Raw genomic sequence first — 19,078 nt, 5'->3', positions numbered from 1 at the left:
TATAAAGCTGCAACATGAACTTGCCAATTTTTAACCTCAGTGCCCCGGCCGATGAAGGCAAGCATGCCGTATGCCTTCTTGACTACCTTCTCCATCTGCATTGCCACTTTCAGTGATCTGTGTACCTGGATAACCAGGTCCCTCTGTCATTTACTGTATATTTCCTATCCGTATTAGACCTTCCAAAATGCATTACCTCACATTTGTCCGGATTAAACTCCATCTGCCATCTCTCCGCCCAAGTCTCCAACCAATCTACGTCCTGCTGTATCCTCTGATGCTCCTCATCGCTATCCACAAATCCACCAACCTTTGTGTCGTCCGCAAACTTACTAATCAATCCATTAGGAACAATTAGGAATGTAGAAACTTGCCTTCTCCTACTTTCTCTCCACAGACGCTGCCAGGCCTGCTGAGAACTTTCAGCATTTTCTGTTTTAGTTTCAGATTCCAGCACCCGCAGTATTTTGTCTTTATATTAACAGGAGGAGGCCATTCGGCCCTTTGCGCCTGCTCCGCCATTCATCACGATCATGGCTGATCATCCAACTCAATAGCTAGATCCCGCCTTCCCCCCACCCCCTTTGTCCCAAGAGATATACGTAACTCCCTCTTGAAAAACTTTCTCCTGCTCTCCTGTACAAGTCTGGCCACAAAGATAAAAGCAAATTACTGCGGGTGCTGGAATCTGAAACCTAAAGAGAAGGACGCTGGAAAATCTCAGCAGGTCTGGCAGCATCTGTAAGGAGAGAAAAGAGCTGACGTTTCGAGTCCAGACGATCCTTTTATCAAACCTGCCGACAAAGGGGGTGCTGTCTGGCGTACTGATCTCTACCTCGCAGAGACCAACTCTCAGATACTCCCTCCTACCTCCCCCTGGACCGTGTCCACATCACTGAACATCAAGCCATATCTCCAATACCGTGACCCATCCCATTTCCTCTGGATGCCTTCCCCACCCCCCCCCATCCCCAAAAACGTCCAACCTCACAGTCTCCCAACCCCGGACAGCCCCGTCCCTCACGGACCACAGTGATTTGGACATAGACTCTCCCCCTTCCCCCTCCCATTGGCGCTGTCTGCCCCAGTGGGACAGGAATCCAGGATTCAGCTACCCCCGAGGTTGAGGCAATCCCAGCGTGATCGGGTCACGTCCCCCAGCGCCGCACTCACTCGGATCATCAAGTCGCTCAGCTCCATTTTCCTGCACATTTCCAGAAAGTATTTCAGGTTCCCCTCGTCCAGGACGATGTAAACAGGGATTCTCCGTCTGTAACACGCCTCAGTCAGATCCTCAAATATATCCGGTCTGTGAATTCATCCATAACCAGCGCTATCACCTGATTAAAGAGTTAACGAGACATTTTCCAAACAGCCGACACTCAGTTCAGAGAATCACTGAATCCCTACAGTGCAGAAGGAGACCATTCGGCCCATCGAGTCTGCACCAACCACAATCCCACCCAGCCCCATCCCCGTAACCCCATGCATTTACCCTCGTTAGTCCCCCTGACACCATGGGACAATTTAGCATGGCCAATCCACCTAACCTACACATCTTTGGACTGTGGGAGGAAACCGGAGCACCCCCACGCAGACACGGGGAGACTCCACACAGACAGTGACCCAAGCCGGGAATTGAACCGGGTGCCTGGCGCTGTGAGGCAGCAGTGCTAACCACTGTGCCACCGTGCCGCCCTCAGCTCTCAGTGTTGAGTGTAAAGAGAGGTTGGACGTTTATTCCTTCAGTGAGTGACGATGAGATGGAACTTGCTGCCCACTCGCTAAACACACCGTGAAGGCTTGACTGTACTGAGATTGGGGGAGGGAACGGGGGTACGTTTAAAGGCAGCCCCAATCTGAGCAGAAAATTACCCACCCACCCCACCATGGTGGTCTCAGTGACTTCCCCCCCCCCCCTCATTCCCTGTGATCAAAGCCGGCATATCTCCTCACCCCCCCCCCCCCCCCCCACCCAAACAACCATCACCAGCCCCCTCACCACCACCCTCCCCAACATTCCCCCCCCCCCCCCCACCTCCATGCAGATCCCACTGGGATCCACCAGTGGGATCCCAGGCACTGCCCAGCCATGTCCCCCCCCCCCTCCCCCCAGGGGCTATACTCACCATCACACCCCCAGGGGTGGGGTCTTCAAGACAGGTTCACATCTGGGTGAACCTATTGTAACTGTCGGCTAACTTTGAAAATACAGCGAGGGGGAGGGAGGTCTTTTCTATGGAATTATAGAATCCCTACAGTGCAAAGGAGGCCATTCAGCCCATCGAGCCTGCACCGACAACAATCCCATCCAGGCCCTATTCCCGTAACCCCACATATTTACTCTCCTAATCCCCCTGACACTAAGGGGGAATTTAGCACGGCCAATCAACCTAACCCGCACATCTTTGAAATGTGGGAGGAAACCGGAGCACCCGGAGGAAACCCACGCAGACACGGGGAGAATTTGCAAACTCCGCACAGAGAGTGACCCAAGGCCGGGAATCGAACCCGGGTCCCTGGCGCTGTGAGGCAGCCGTGTTTTATTTAAATTTATTGAAACGTATTAAAATCAGGTTCACACGTGTTCTGGGCGTGAACCTGATATGACGGATAGGCCGAACCTGATAGGCCGGATCTGGCCAAGTTGACTGGAACAAATTATTTGTGGCGAAATCTATGGAAGAGCAGTGGAGGGGGGGCGGGGGTTCAAAGATTAAATGGTGGTAGGGGGGTGGGAAAAGGCCCAACATGTTCCCTCTAGGGTAAGAGGAAGGTGTAACAAACCCAGAGAACCATGGATGACCAGAGACATTCAGGATACAATGAGAAGGAAAAGAGAGGCTTTTATTGTATAAAGGGGAGTAAGTCTGCGGAGGCATTAGTGGAGTGCAGAAAGTGCAGGATGGAGCTTAAGAAATCAATTAGGAGAGCAAAGAGGGGACATGAGAAAGCTCTGGCTGATAAAAGTAGGAAAAGTCCTAAGATATTCTATAAGTATATCAATGGGAAGAGGATAACCAGGCAAAGAGTAGGGCCCATTAGGGACCAAGGAAGAAATCTGTGGTTGGAGGCAGAGGACATTGGTAGGGTGTTAATATTTCACATCTGTCTTTACCCATGAGAATGAGGAGGTAGTTATGGAACTCGGGGAGAGAGAGACTGTGAGGCTGCAGAGAAAATTATCATAGGGACTGACAAGGTCATGATGGGTTAAAAAGTGGACAATTCTCCAGGTCCGGATGAATTGTGTCCCAGGCTGTTGTGGGAGGCGAGGGAGGAAATTGCAGGGGCTCTGACCCGAATTTTTAATTCCTCCCTGGCCACCGGGGAGGTGCCAGGGGACTGGAGAACAGCTAACGTGGTGCCACTATTTAAGAAAGGTTGTAGAGACAAACCAGTGAACTACGGGCCAGTGAATCTCACATCTGTGGTTGGGAAACTACTGGAGAAGATTCTGAAGGAGAGAATCAATCTCCATTTGGAGAGGCAAGGTTTGATCAGGGATAGTCAGCATGGTTTCGTCAGAGGGAGGTCATGCCTAACAAATTTGATTGAATCTTTTGAGCATGTAACCAAGTGTGCGGATGAGGGTAGTGCGGTTGATGTAGTTTACATGGATTTCAGCAAAGCCTTTGACAAAGTCCCACATGGGAGACTTATTAAGAAGGCAAATGCACATGCGATACAGGGTGACCTGACAAGGTGGATACATAATTGGTTTAGCGATAGGAGATAGAGGGTGATGACAGACGGCTGCTTTAGTGACTGGAGGTCAGTGACCAGTGACGTACCACAGGGATCCGTGCTGGGCCCCCTATTGTTCGTCATTTATATAAATGACATAGATGACTATGTGGGGGTAGGATCAGTAAGTTTGCCGATGATGCAAAGATTGGCCGGGTGGTTAACAGTGAGGTTGAGTGTCTTGGGCTGCAGGAAGATATAGACGAGATGGTCAAATGGGCGGATAAGTGGCAGATGGAATTTAACCCTGAAAAGTGTGAGGTGATGCCACTTTGGAAAGAGTAATTTGACAAGGACGTATACTGTGAAAGGTCTGACACTGGGAAGTTCCGAAGAACAAAGGGACCTTGGCGTGTTTGTCCATAGATCTCTGAAGGCGGAAAGGCAGGTTAATAGGGTGGTGAAAAAGGCATATGGGACACTCGCCTTTATCAATCGGGGTATAGATTACAAAAACAGAGAGGTCATGATGGAGTTGTATAGAACTTTGGTGAGGCCACAGCTGGAGCACTGTGTGCAGTTCTGATCGCCGCATTATAGGAAGGAAGTGATTGCACTGGAGGGGGTGCAGAGGAGATTCACCAGGATGCTGCCTGGGGTGGAACATTGACGTTATGAAGAGAAGTTGGATAGGCTTGGGTTGTTTTCGTTGGGTAAACCTGTTGGACTTTAACCTGGTGCTGTGAGACTTCTTACTGTGCCCACCCCAGTCCAACGCCGGCATCTCCACATCTTGTTTTCGTTGGAGCAGAGAAGACTGAGGGGGCGACCTGATTGAGGTGTACAAGATTATGAGGGGCATGGACAGGGTGGATAAGGAGCAGCTGTTCCCCTTAGTTGAAGGGTCAGTTACCAGGGGACACAAGTTAAAAGTGAGGGGTGGGAGGCTTTGGGGGAATTTGAGGAAAAACGTTTTTACCCAGAGGGTCTGGAATGCGCTGCCTGGGAGGGTGGTGGAGGCGGGATGCCTCACATCCTTTAAAAAGTACCTGGATGAGCACTTGACACATCAGAACATTCAGGGCTATGGGCCAAGTGCTGTCACGTGGGATTAGGTGGGCAGGTCAGGACCTTTCATGCGTTGGTGCAGACTCGATGGGCTGAAGGGCCTCTTCTGCGCTGTAGGATTCTGTGATTCTGATTACGTCGTCGGTGAGATTCACACTTTCCGGGATTCTCTGGATCTGGAGCCCCCACTGCCATTCCCAAGGGAGGGAGGTGCGAGGAGGGGGAGGGAGGTGCGAGGAGGGGGAGGGAGGTGCGAGGAGGGGGAGGTGGGAGGTGCAAGGAGGGGAGAGAGGGAGGAGCGAGGAGGGGGAGGGAGGGAGGTGTGAGGGGGGAGGGAGGGAGGTGTGAGGGGGGGAGGGAGGGAGGTGTGAGGGGGGGAGGGAGGGAGGTGTGAGGGGGGGAGGGAGGGAGGTGTGAGGGGGGAGGGAGGGAGGTGTGAGGGGGGGAGGGAGGGAGGTGTGAGGGGGGGAGGGAGGGAGGTGCGAGGGGGGGAGGGAGGGAGGTACGAGGAGGGTTAATTTTGTCACGGTTAATGGGGTTTGAAGTGAACCTAACAAGAGAGTGGGGATTGGAGCCTCCAGTCAGAACAAGGAGACACTTCCTGCTTTGAACCTCAGGCTGTGAATATCTTGTGTTGTGAGCTGTCTCCAGGTCTTTACCTCTCTGGCAATATTCCCCTCAGGAATGCGGTCAGATTGGCAAATCCGCTTTAATCAGCCTTCTGTAATCTGCCAGTGTGAATTATAGTTTAATAACTGGCCTGTAAATTTCAGGCTGCTCGCTGACAACAGCCCAGGAGAGGGTAAACAGTTTTATTTCCTTCACAACACAACAGCCGATATGTGACACCCATTGCGTGGGTGCTGCTGAGTGACAGGCTGCAATATATCAATCTTCCATCTTCTCACATGATATAAATGTTATGAGCTCTTCCGCAACAACAACCCATCTTTATATTTGATTTATTATTGTCACGTGTTGGGATACAGTGAAAAGTATTATTTCTTGCGCGCTACACAGACAAAGCATACCGTTCATAGAGAAGGAAAGGTGAGGGTGCAGAATGTAGTGTTACAGTCACAGCTAGGGTGTAGAGAAAGATCAACTTAATGCAAGGTAGGTATATTCAAAAATCTGACAGCAGCAGGGAAGAAGCTGTTCTTGAGTCGGTTGGTGCATGACCTCAGACTTTTGTATCTTTTTCCCGACGGAAGAAGGTGGAAGAGAGAATGTCCGGGGTGCGTGGGGTCCTTAATTATGCTGGCTGCTTTGCCGAGGCAGCGGGAAGTGTAGACGGAGTTAATGGATGGGAGGCTGGTTTGAGTGATGGACTGGGCTTCGTTCATGGCCCTTTATAGTTTCTTGTGGTCTTGGATAGAGCAGGGACCATATAACACCAATATTGTAATGAGTTTTATGAAGCAAAGTACGTCACAGAGTCACACAGGGAGATGTTCGGGCAGGTCAAAGGGTAGCAATGATGGTGAGGGTTAGGGGTCCAGACAGCACTGATGCTGGAAGGATTTTTATTTTTTATTTTATTCATTCATGGGACATGGGCGTCGCTGGCTGGCCAGCATTTATTGCCCATCCCTAGTTGCCCCTTGAGAAGGTGGTGGTGAGCTGCCTTCTTGAATCGCTGCAGTCCACGTGCTGTGGGTTGACCCACAATGCCGTTAGGGAGGGAATTCCAGGATTTTGACTCAGCGACTGCGAAGGAACGGCCGATATATTTCCAAGTCAGGATGGTGAGTGGCTTGGAGGGGAACTTGCAGGTGGTGGTGTTCCCATGTATCTGCTGCCCCTTGTCCTTCTAGATGGAAGTGGTCATGGGTTTGGAAGGTGCTGTCTAAGGATCTTTGGTGAATTGCTGCAGTGCATCTTGTAGATGGTACACACTGCTGCTACTGAGCGTCGGTGGTGGAGGGAGTGGGTGTTTGTAAATCAATCAGTGATACTCACAAAAGGTCAGAATTGGAGGAGTGTAGAGATCAGAGGGCAGGGCTGTGGGATTGGCAGAGAGATGGAGGGAGGAGGGATTGAAACCAAATGGATGAGAATTTTAAAATCAAGACATTGCTTTGATTGGGACTCAGTGGAGGTCAGTGAGCACGGGGTCAATAGGGGCTTGGGTGGGATGCTGTTTTGGAGAATCTTCCATTCAATAAGATTATGGCTGAAAACATGTTAGAAAGGTAGGAAAGAAATCATAAACAATGTGAAATGAAACTTTATTATTTTCTGCTCGTTTAAAAATGAACTTTGCTGAGCTTAAAGATGGCTGTCACAAGTCACCTGGTGTTTGGAATTGTAAGATGCCGGTTTAGGCATTCCAGGGGAAACTTGCCCAACACACTGCTCATGGAATCTCACACCTGGGGCTGTCAAAGTCCGTTTCAAACAGGAACATTTGAAAGGAAGTGGAGATCACTTACATCTTTATGAGCTCTACTGAAGAAGGAGGGTTTGTCAAGAAATAGCTACGAGGAACTGGGTTATTAATATGGATAATGACTCTTGTGGAGCTTAATGACTGGGCCACTCTAAGCCATGAAACAAAAGTCTGGTCCAGACACCAGATTATCCTTTATGAAACATCCCTTTATGAAATTGATCTCTTTATACTGTTGAGAAGGCAGAAGCGGGGCAGTTCGCTGATTAATCTGTAACCTGCTAGCATCATCCAGGCAATCTGCAGAAACCCCCTTCCCACAACCTGTTAATCCGGAAACCACGGCGCACTGGCTGACAAACAGAAAAAAACTTCCTAATATTGACCCCGCGCTACTGTGGTCACATCACCTTGAAGGAATTCAACACTTCCACCTTCAGCCAGGAACCCGCCTGAATTAGAAATTCCCCAGGAGGGAACCCCCTCTGAATTTGGTACTTTCTGGACTCTGGCAATCTGACATTCATGTTAATAGTTTTGAACCAGTGACTGCGATCTATTTCCAAGTCAGGATGGTGAGTGACTCGGAGGTGGTGGTGTTCCCAAGTATCTGCTGCCCTTGTCCGTCTAAGATGGTGATGATCGTGGGTTTGGAAGGTGCTGTCGAAGGAGCCTTGGCGAGTTGCTGCAGTGCATCTTAGAACCTAAGAACTAGGAGCAGGAGTAGGCCATCTGGCCCCTCGAGCCTGCTCCGCCATTCAATAAGATCATGGCTGATCTTTTCGTGGACTCAGCTCCACTTACCCGCCCGCTCACCATAACCCTTAATTCCTTTACTGTTCAAAAATCTATCTTTGCCTTAAAAACATTCAATGAGGAAGTCTCAACTGCTTCACTGGGCAGGGAATTCCACAGATTCACAACCCTTTGTGTGAAGACGTTCCTCCTCAACTCAGTCCTAAATCTGCTCCCCCTTATTTTGAGGCCATGCCCCCTAGTTCGAGTTTCACCTGCCAGTGGAAACAACTTCCCTGCTTCTATTTTATCTATTCCCTTCATAATCTTATATGTTTCTATAAGATCCCCCCCTCATTCTTCTGAATTCCAATCTTGTAGACGGTACATATGGGTGTCGCTGTGCATCAGTGGCAGAGTCCTGCAGTTTGCAAAGGGTTAATTTGCGGCTGTGCAGATCCGATGACAGGGGTATTGCTCAAGTTAAACTGATAAGAATATCTTTCTTTTCCCTGTTGACTACCTGTGCTGCAGGCTTGGCTGTGGTTTGCATTGCCGCTACACTCTGACATTGATCAGATAAAAACAGCTAAACTCAGCATCGCTTCAAGATTCACTATCTTTCCTGTGAGGCGACAGAGATGGGGGAGGGTTTCAGAACCCAGAGCAGAATGGGGTGGGGATGAGGGTCAGGCAGGTTTGGGGATCAGAGATATTGGATTTGGCTGTGTACCAATCTATGTCATTGAGTCATAGAGGTTTACAGCATGGAACCAGGCCCTTCGGCCCAACTTGTTCATGCCGCCCAGTTTTTAACCACTAAGCCAGTCCCAGTTGCCCGCATTTGGCCCATATCCCTCTATACCCATCTTACCATGTAACTGTCTAAATGCTTTTCAAAAGACAAAATTGTACCCGCCTCTACTACTACCTCTGGCAGCTTGTTCCAGACTCTCACCACCCTCTGTGTGAAACAATTGCCCCTCTGGACTCTTTTGTATTTCTCCCCTCTCCCCTTAACCTATGCCCTCTAGTTTTAGACTCCCCTACCTTTGGGAAAAGATATTGAGTATCCACCTTATCTGTGCCCCTCATTATTTTATAGACCCCTATAAGATCACCCCTCAGCCTTCTACGCTCCAGAGAAAAAAGTCCCAGTCTATCCAGCCTCTTGTTATAACTCAAACCATCAAGTCCCAGTAGCATCCTAGTAAATATTTTCTGCACTGTTTCTAGTTTAATAATATCCTTTCTATAATAGGGTGAAAAGAACTGTACACAGTATTCCAAGTGTGGCCTTACCAATGTCTTGGACAACTTCAACAAGACGTCCCAACTCCTGTATTCAATGTTCTGACAAATTAAACCAAGCATGCCGAATGCCTTCTTCACCACTCTGTCCACCTGTGACTCCACTTTCAAGGAGCTATGTACCTGAACCCCTAGATCTCTTTGTTCTATAACTCCAATGCCCTACCATTAACTGATTAAGTCCTGCCCTGGTTCGATCTACCAAAATGCATCACCTCGCATTTGTCTAAATTAAACTCCATCTGCCATTCGTCAGCCCACTGGCCCGATTGACCAAGATCCCGTTGCAATCCTAGATAATCTTCTTCACTGTCCACTATGCCACCAATCTTGGTGTCATCTGTAAACTTACTAACCATGCCTCCTAAATTCTCATCCAAATCATTAATATAAATGACAAATAACAGTGGACCCAGCACTGATCCCTGAGGCACCCTGCTGGTCACAGGCCTCCAGTTTGAAAAACAATCCTCTACAATCACTCTCTGGCTGATATCCACTCCATCTGACGAAGGAGCAGCGCTCCGAAAGCTAATGGCATTTGCTACCAAATAAACCTGTTGGACTTTAACCTGGTGTTGTTAAAACTCTTACTCTGTCAAGAACACCAGGTTAAAGTCCAACAGGTTTATATCCTCAAATAAACCTGTTGGACCTTAACCTGGTGTTGTTAAAACTCTTACTGTGTTAACCCCAGTCCAACGCCAGCATCTCCACATTCTGTCAAGAAGCCAATTTTGTATCCATTTAGATAGTCTTTAGTCCAAAGATGTGCGGGTTAGGTTGATTGGCCAGGTTAAAAATTGCCCCTTAGAGTCCTGAGATGCGTAGGTTAGAGGGATTAGCGGGTAAATATGTGGGGGTAGGACCTGGGTGGGATTGTGGTCGGTGCAGACTCGATGGGCCGAATGGCCTCCTTCTGCACTGTAGGGTTTCTATGATTTCTATGATACCTCACCCTGGATCCCATGAGATTTAACCTTATGCAACAACCTACCATGGGGTACCTTGTCAAAGGCCTTGCTAAAGTCCATGTAGACAAAGCAATAGTGACCTCACCAAGAGATAATGGCACTTCTCTGGCAGGGCTGCACTTAGAGATGCCCTGGAAGATTTTATATTAAATCTGAAGCTCTTTCTAGCACAGACGATAAGGGGACAGACAATTAGCAATGAATCCTCACTCCCCTGAAATACCCAGTGCCACTCTCAGCGGGACAGATTGAGAGTTTCACTGCCAGATGAGGAGAGGATCGAGCTCGTGATGCACTCTGGGATGAATAGCTGACAGACCCGAAGCATCAAAGGGATGCCTATTGCTTGTGAAATCAAAATTGAGCGAGTGTCAGTACCACCACGGGAGGGGAATGTTAGAGGACGGGGGAGAAACCCCATGGCTTCAATAATATTGCCATCTCCTAGACCCCCAGCATCTACATCCTGGGAACATTATCATTGAATAGAAATTCCACCCGACCAACCACTAAAGTACTGTGGCTACAAGAGCAGGTCAGAGGTTGGGAACCTTGCGGCGAGTAACTCACCCCCTGACTCCCCAAACTGAACTGGACCCAGCATATAAATACTGTGGCTACAACAGCAGGTCGGAGGCTGGGAATCCTGCGGTGAGCAACTCATCTCCTGACTTCCCAAAGCCTGTCCACCATCTACAAGGCACAAGTCAGGAGTGTGATGGAATATTCCCCACTTGCCTGGATGGGTGCGGCTCCAACAACACTCAAGAAGCTCGACACCATCCAGGACAAAGCAGCCCCGCTTGATTGCTACCCCTTCCACAAACACCCACTCCCTCCATCACCGACGCTCAGTAGCAGCAGTGTGTACCATCTACAAGATGTACTGCAGCAATTCACCAAGGTTCCTTCGACAGCATTTTCCAAAGCCACGACCTCCACCATCTAGAAGGACAAGGGCAGCAGATACCAGGGAACACCACCACCTGCAAGTTCCCCCCCCCCCCAAGCCACTCACCATCCTGACTTGGAAATATATTGGCCGTTCCTTCGCTGTCGCTGGGTTAGAATCCTGGAATTCCCTCCCGAACAGCGCTGTGAGTGTACCTACACCACGTGGACTGCAGTGGTACAAAATGGCGGATCACCAACACCTTCTGAAGGGGATTTTCACAGTAACTTCATTGCAGTGTTAATGTAAGCGCTAATAAATAAAGTTTAAATTTGGGATGGGCAATTAATGCTGGCCTATCCGGTGACACCCATTTCCTGTGAATGAATTAAATACAAGGGCAGGATATGCTGAACGGCTAGGATTTATGTTTGGAGCGGTGGCTGGGGGCGTGGGGGGGCTCTTGGAATTGTTCAACTGCTTTGTGTGAAGGATTGTTTCTCGTTTGAGACAAATCACCAACAGATTTGAGTCGATTCACGTTTACGTGGCGAATAATGGCGGTGGGATATTGCCTGACTGGAGAGCGACAGAGTGAAGAATCGGGATTGAGTGAGAGAAAGGACGTGGGTGTAAATTGAGATCAAAGACAGTCGAAAAACGCACTGGATCCACCCACATGCAATCCCCTCACCCAACAGTGTGACTGCATCCCCACCCCGGCAACCAAAGAGAGATAAACTGGAGGGAGCGGAGGAGGGGGGGGCGGCGGGAAGTGGGCAAAGAGCAGCCAATTTTGGGAGAGTCTCTGGGAAATTCCTCCCCAATTCTCCCAGGGAAACTCCAAGTGAGCGCAGGCCTCCCTCACTCACACACAGGCGCCAGACTGTGGCGACTGGGGGATTTTCACAGTAGCTTTATTGCAGTGTTAACGTAAGGCTTACTTGTGACGAATAAGTAAACTTTGCTTTACACACTCACACACACACACCCAATGATCCAGCAGTTATCACCCAAATTCTGGTTACCATGGTGATATTAGCTTAACAAATTCACATCTTTCTGTAAACAAATCCTCCACTTGTTTCGTGTGTCAACATTGATACAACTTCGGAAAACTGCCCAACCCACTTTACATCAAGAAATAGTTGTTTTAAAAAGCGCTCTGACCATCCGTTTCTTGCCCCCTGTGGAGGTGGCAGCGAGGGCTACCTTCTGAAACCACCGCATAACAGGTTAATACAAGTGGGTGATGTGCAATCATAGAATCCCGACAGTGCAGAAGGAGGCCATTCGGCCCATCGAGTCTGCGCCGACCACAATCCCACCCAGGCCCCATCCCCGTAACCCCATGCATTTACTCCCTGACACCAAGGGGGCAATTTAGCACGGCCAATCCACCCAACCTGCACATCTTTGGACTGTGGGAGGAAACCGGAGCACCCGGAGGAAACCCACGCAGACACGGGGAGAACGTGCAAACTCCACACAGACAGTGACCCAAGGCTGGAATCAAACCCGTTCCCTGGCAGCAGTGCTAACCACTGCAGAGGGCAGTAAGAGGCAAGGCTGGTGTGGGACTGGAGTCACATAGAGTCGCAGGTCTCCTTCCTCAATGACGCAACATCGAGGACAATCCGACACTTCCCTGGTCACCCTGACCGATTTCACCTCTTCAAACTTAACTCAGATTCTCAACAGAATTGGTGAGATTGGGACTCACCATCCAGCTGGGTCTAGAGGTATACAGCATGGAAACAGGCCCTTCAGCCCAACTTGTCCATGCCGCCCTTATTTTTTTTAAAAGCCCTAAACTAATCCCAATTGCCCGCATTTGGCCCATATCCCTCTATACCCATTGTGCCCATGTAACTGTCTAAATGCTTTTTAAAAGATAAAATTGTACCCGCCCCTACTACTACCTCTGGCAGCTCGTTCCAGACACTCACCACCCTCTCGAACCATAGAACCATAGAAAATTACAGCTCAGAAACAGGCCTTTTGGCCCTTCTTGTCTGTGCCGAACCATTTTATGCCTAGTCCCACTGACCTGCACTTGGACCATATCCCTCCACACCCCTCTCATCCATGAACCCGTCCAAGTTTTTCTTAAATGTTAAAAGTGACCCCGCATTTACCACTTTATCCGGCAGCTCATTCCACACTCCCACCACTCTCTGCGTGAAGAAGCCCCCCTTAATATTCCCTTTAAACTTTTCACCTTTCACCCTTAACTCTGTGTGAAAAAATTGCCCCTCTGGACCCTTTTGTATCTCTCCCCCCTCACCTTGAACCTATGCCCTCTAGTTTTAGACTCCCCTACCTTTGGGAAAAGATATTGACTATCTACCTTGTCTGTGCCCCTCATTATTTTATGGACCAGGGTGCGCCGCACTGTCAGAGGGTCATTTAGTCCCTGCCCTTTGATCAACAGTCATGTAACCCAGACACGAGAGCACAGTGCCTGAATGCACAGCGGGAGAGTCAGACAATGTTAACAATTATCAAGTTAAAAAGGCGGGGATTAAGAAGCTTTTTAAAGGTGGGAGTGGGTAGAATGGGAGGGAGGGAGGGAGAGAGGGAGGGAGGGAGGGAGGGAGGGAGGGAGGGAGGGAGGGAGGGCATGGGGAGTGAGGGGCAGGGGGAGGTCGAGAGATGGGGATCCAAGTGAGCGAAGGACGGAAACATGTTGGAACGAGACCTTGGAAAGACTTGAGGGTAAAACTGAAAGCTACACTGACTAATAAAACTCAAAGTTACGCAAAGAGTGTAAATCTATCCAACTGCAGAAAGGAGGCAGAATAAAGGGGCCAAGTGGACCATTCTTGCTGCTATTTCTTATGAAAACACACGCAGAGTGTTGGGCAGGGGGACGAATACTTCTCGGGCACCTTCCATCACGACTGACCTCCTGTATCCAGTTTACTGACCTCTGTGGCTCAATGGGTTGGCACTCTCACCTCGGAAACACACCGCGAAATCAGTTTCCAGACACTCAACTACAAAATCGACACACATACATCCACTGCCAGTACTGAGGGTGTGCCGCACTGTCAGAGGGTCAGTGCTGAGGGTGTGCCGCACTGTCAGAGGGTCAGTGCTGAGAGTGTGCCGCACTGTCAGAGGGTCAGTGCCGAGGGAGTGCCGCACTGTCAGAGGGTCAGTACTGAGGGAGCGCCGCACTGTCAGAGGGTCAGTGCTGAGGGAGCGCCGCACTGTCAGAGGGTCAGTACTGAGGGAGCGCCGCACTGTCAGAGGGTCAGTACTGAGGGAGCGCCGCACTGTCAGAGGGTCAGTACTGAGGGAGTGCCACACTGTCAGAGGGTCAGTGCTGAGGGAGCGCCGCACTGTCAGAGGGTCAGTGCTGAGGGAGCGCCGCACTGTCAGAGGGTCGGTGCTGAGGGAGCGCCGCACTGTCAGAGGGTCAATGCTGAGGGAGCGTCGCACTGTCAGAGGGTCGGTACTGAGGGAGTGCCGCACTGTCAGAGGGTCGGTACTGAGGGAGTGCCGCACTGTCAGAGGATCAATGCTGAGGGAGCGTCGCACTGTCAGAGGGTCAGTACTGAGGGAGCGCCGCACTGTCAGAGGGTTAGTACTGAGGGAGCGCCGCACTGTCAGAGGGTCAGTACTGAGGGAGTGCCGCACTGTCAGAGGGTCAGTACTGAGGGGGTGCCGCACTGTCAGAGGGTCAGTACTGAGGGAGTGCTGCACTGTCAGAGGTTCGGTGTTGAGGGAGCGCCGCACTGTCAGAGGGTCGGTACTGAGGGAGTACCACACTGTCAGAGGGTCAGTACTGAGGGAGTGCTGCACTGTCAGAGGTTCGGTGTTGAGGGAGCGCCGCACTGTCAGAGGGTCGGTGCTGAGGGAGCGCCGCACTGTCAGAGGGTCAGTACTGAGGGAGTGCCACACTCTCAGAGGGTCAGTACTGAGGGAGTGCCACACTATCAGAGGGTCAGTACTGAGGGAGTGCCGCACTGTCAGAGGGTCAGTACTGAGGGAGTGCCGCACTGTCAGAGGGTCGGTGCTGAGGGAGTGCCGCACTGTCAGAGGGGGGTAGAAAAAGAGAAAGGGAATTCTCGCCAGTCTCCTGGGGCCAATGTTTATCCCTCAAACAACATCATTAAAACGGATTGTTCGATCATTATCACATTGCCACTCGTGGGATCTCACTGTGCGCAAATTGGCTGTCGCGTTTCCTACCTCACAACAGTGACTGTGCTTCGAAAGGTGGTGAGACGGGGTGCCTCAGGAAGGAGGACCAATCGCTGTGTCGCGGTCACTCACCTTCTTTGCCTCCTGGATCACCTTCCTGACTATTTCCTTGATGAAGGGGTCGTTGTTTTTGGGGGGATGCATGTGGACAGTTGCCCGGGTGATCCCTCGGTACGTCACGTGGTCAGTCCAGCCCAGGTCCAGGTCCGGAATGGGGATGTCACTCTGCTCTGGCCAGTAGGTTGAGGAGCTGTCATTGGCTGCCTTCTCACCTTTGGAGTTGTCCTGTCTCTCTTCATACCTGTGGCAGTTTCTGGAAATGTGCTCCACCTCTTTGGAGGAAATAAATTCTTTGATTTTCTTGTCCTTCAGGAGTTTGTGAAAATCCTCCTCCCCAAATTCCAGGAGGCCATTCAAAGCCAAACGTTGATATTCACAGTAATAGAATTCTGCATTTTTATCACTGAGTCTAATGTTGATGTGACCATCCTCCAAGCACTCCAGCTGGGAACCCGCCATCTTCTCCTGTTGCTGCTCCTTTTCCTGCCCTCCTTCTTGTCCCGACTCACCTGTCTGACGTCACGCAAAGTCCAACAGGTAAGGCAACTTTTTTTTGTTGGGAGCGTCCTCTCTTTAAGGGCGGTGATTGACACGCGATCTAGCCAATCGGCGGGTGGGGCTATTCTGAACATCCAATCACAGTGTGAAGGGGGCGGGACTTCTTAAAGGGGGGCCGTATTTCCAGAACGGAGCCACAGCTCAGATTTCGGTCAAACTGTGAGCAGGTGTGGGCAATGCACAAGGAACAAAAGGTGGGCTGAATGGCCTCCTTCTGCACTGTAGGGATTCTATGGAACAAGTAAACTTGTTTCTGCTGTTCAGACTACTTCCACATTATGATTTCTGGTGCAGAGAGACAGAAAATGTATTTGAATAGATTAAGACAAGGGTTGTTTTGGTTGGACTTTAACCTGTTTGCCTCTTGTACTTTAACCTGTTGGACTTTAACCTGGTGTTGTCAGACTTCTTACTGTGTTTACCCCAGTCCAACACCGGCATCTCCACATCATGTTTTGGTTGGAGCAGGGAAGACTGAGGGGCAACCTAATTGAGGTGTTCAAGATTATGAGAGACATGGACAGAGTCATAGAATCCTACAGTGCAGAAGGAGGCCATTCGGCCCATCGAGTCTGCACCGACTGCAATCCCACCCAGTCCCTGTTCCCATAACCCCATGCATTTACTCCAGCTTGTCCCCTGACACTAAGGGGCAATTTAGCACGGCCAATCCACCTAACCTGCACATCTTTGGACAGTGGGAGGAAACCGGAGCACCCGGAGGAAACCCACGCAGACTCGGGGAGAACGTGCAGACTCCACACAGACAGTGACCCAAGCCAGGAATCGAACCTGTATCCCTGGCGCTGTGAGGCAGCAGTGCTAACCACTGTGCCATTGAGTGGATAAGGAGCAGCTGTTCCCCTTTGTTGAAGGGTCAGTCACGAGGGGACATAGGTTCAAAGTGAGAGGCAGGAGGTTTTGGGGTGATCTGAGGACAAACCTTTTTACCCAGAGGGTGGTGAGGGTCTGGAATGCGCTGCCTGGGAGGGTGGTGGAGGTGGGTTGCTTCACATCCTTTAAAAAGTACCTGGATGAGCACTTGGCACATCATAACATTCAGGGCTATGGGCCAAGTGCTGGCAAGTGGGATTAGGTGGAAGTTCAGGTGGTTCTAACGTGTTGGTGCAGACTCGATGGGCCGAAGGGTCTCTTCTGCGCTGTACGATTCTATGATTCAAAATACTGCGGATGCTGGAATCTGAAACAACAACAGAAAATGCTGGAAAATCTCAGCAGCTCTGACGAAGGGTCAACCAGACTCGAAACGTTGGCTCTATTTTCTCTCCACAGAGGCTGCCAGACCTGCTGAGATTTTCCAGCATTTTCTGTTTTTGATTTGAACAGATTAGTGATTGTCAATTTTAACTTCAGGATATCTGTGGGATAGACAGGAAAAATCGATAGATAGACAAGCTGAGGTTGTGAAAGGAGCTATATAAATGCAAGTTCTTCCTTCACTGCATTGGACCAGATGTGTGAGTGAATCTTTGAAGCAGTTTGATTATTGTTTTAATACACTTCTGATGGGGGGGTGAGGGCGATTCTCCTGCACTGTGATACTGTAAGTCCACACTATAAGGTATAGCAGCAGAATTAGGCCATTCGGCCCAGAAGGTTAAGAGGTGACTTAATAGGGGCATACAAGATGATCAGAGGATTAGATAGGGTGGATAGTGAGAGCCTTTTTCCTCGGATGGTGATGGCTAACACGAGGGGACATAGCTTTAAATTGAGGGGTGAGAGATATAGGACAGATGTTAGAGGTAGGTTCTTTACTCAGAGAGTAGTAAGGGCGTGGAATGCCCTGCCTGCATCAGTGGTGGACTCGTCAACATTAAGAGCATTCAAATGGTTATTAGATAAACATATGGATGATATTGGAATAGTGTAGGTTAGATGGGCTTTAGATTGGTTTCACTGGTCGGCGCAACATCGAGGGCCGAAGGGCCTGTGCTGCGTTGTAATGTTCTATGTTCTATGGAGTCTGCTCTGCCATTCGATCATAGAACAAAGAACATTACAGCACAGGAACAGGCCCTTCGGCCCTCCAAGGCTGCACTGACCATGCTGCCCAACTCAACTAAAACCCCCTACCCTTCCGGGGACCAGATCATGGCTGATATGTTTCTCAATCCCATTCTCCCACCTTTTCCCCATAACCTTTGATCCCCTTACCAATCTCAAATACACTCAATGACTTGCCCTCCACAGCCTTCTGTGGCAATGGATTCCACAGATCCACCATCCTCTGGCTGAAGAAATTCAGATTTACAGTTCCAGATTTTTACTGAATTCTGCCGTAGAACATAGAACATAGAACATGTCCCACCATGGTGGGATTCGAACCCGGGTCCCCAGAGAATTACCCTGAATTTCTGGATTACTAGTCCAGTGACAATACCACTGCACCACTGCCTCTGCACGTTGCAGACGTGGCACAAATAGCAAAGGTCCAGGATTGTTGCCTTAGTGGATTGTGCCGACTCTGTGAGCTATGTATGGTGTAATTTCTATGGATATCGCGCAAAACAATTCCTTTCACTGTATCTCGGTACATGTGACAATAATTAATCAAATCAAATCAAAATAACTGGGGCAGGGGGGAAATTCTATCAAAGACCACTTCAGGCAGTGATCATAGAATCCTACAGTGCAGAAGGAGGCCATTCAGCCCATCGAGTCGACACCAACCACAATCCCACCTAGGCCCTATCTCCATAACCCCATGCATTTACCCTAGCTAATCCCCCGACACTAAGGGGCAATTTATCATGGCCAATCCACCTAACCCGCACATCTTTGGACTGTGGGAGGAAACCGGAGCTCCCGGAGGAAACCCATGCAGACACGGGGAGAACGTGCAAACTCCACACAGACAGAGAACCAAGCCAGGAATCGAACCCGGGTCCCTGGAGCTGTGAAGCAGCAGTGCTAACCACTGTGCCACCCCGTCACAGAAAGACATTGTTAGGATGTGGGCGTGGTAGATGAGACTGGACTCTATAGCCCATTCCTGGTTGCCCCAAGAAGGTAATGATGAAGCTTTTCACAGTTTGGTGGGAGCAAGGGGATTTTACTGGACCGCCCCCAGGTCACAGCTTTCTATTTGCAGCTGTTAACATCTAGATTCCGATTGCAAGCTGCTCCTTTTGTGTTGCGTGGATAAAAACAGAAAGCGTCGGCAAA

General features: G+C 49.9%; 1 protein-coding gene across 1 annotated transcript; it reads right to left on the bottom strand.

Moving 5' to 3' along the window:
* Positions 1-1,173: 1,173 nt before the first annotated feature.
* LOC144488569 (protein FAM83F-like) lies at positions 1,174-15,829 on the bottom strand (the record flags this gene model as incomplete). The annotated part of the gene is given in 3 exon segments (XM_078206631.1): positions 1,174-1,304; positions 1,307-1,340; positions 15,344-15,829. Coding segments are annotated over 3 exon segments (612 nt in total), but the record flags the coding sequence as incomplete, so codon positions are not given.
* Between the last annotated feature and the right edge of the window lie 3,249 nt (positions 15,830-19,078).

Source organism: Mustelus asterias, unplaced genomic scaffold (genome assembly GCF_964213995.1).
Source record: "Mustelus asterias unplaced genomic scaffold, sMusAst1.hap1.1 HAP1_SCAFFOLD_1670, whole genome shotgun sequence".
Taxonomy (NCBI): domain Eukaryota; kingdom Metazoa; phylum Chordata; class Chondrichthyes; order Carcharhiniformes; family Triakidae; genus Mustelus; species Mustelus asterias.
Note: the sequence above shows the minus strand (reverse complement) of the source record. Positions and strands in the feature narration are given on the sequence as shown.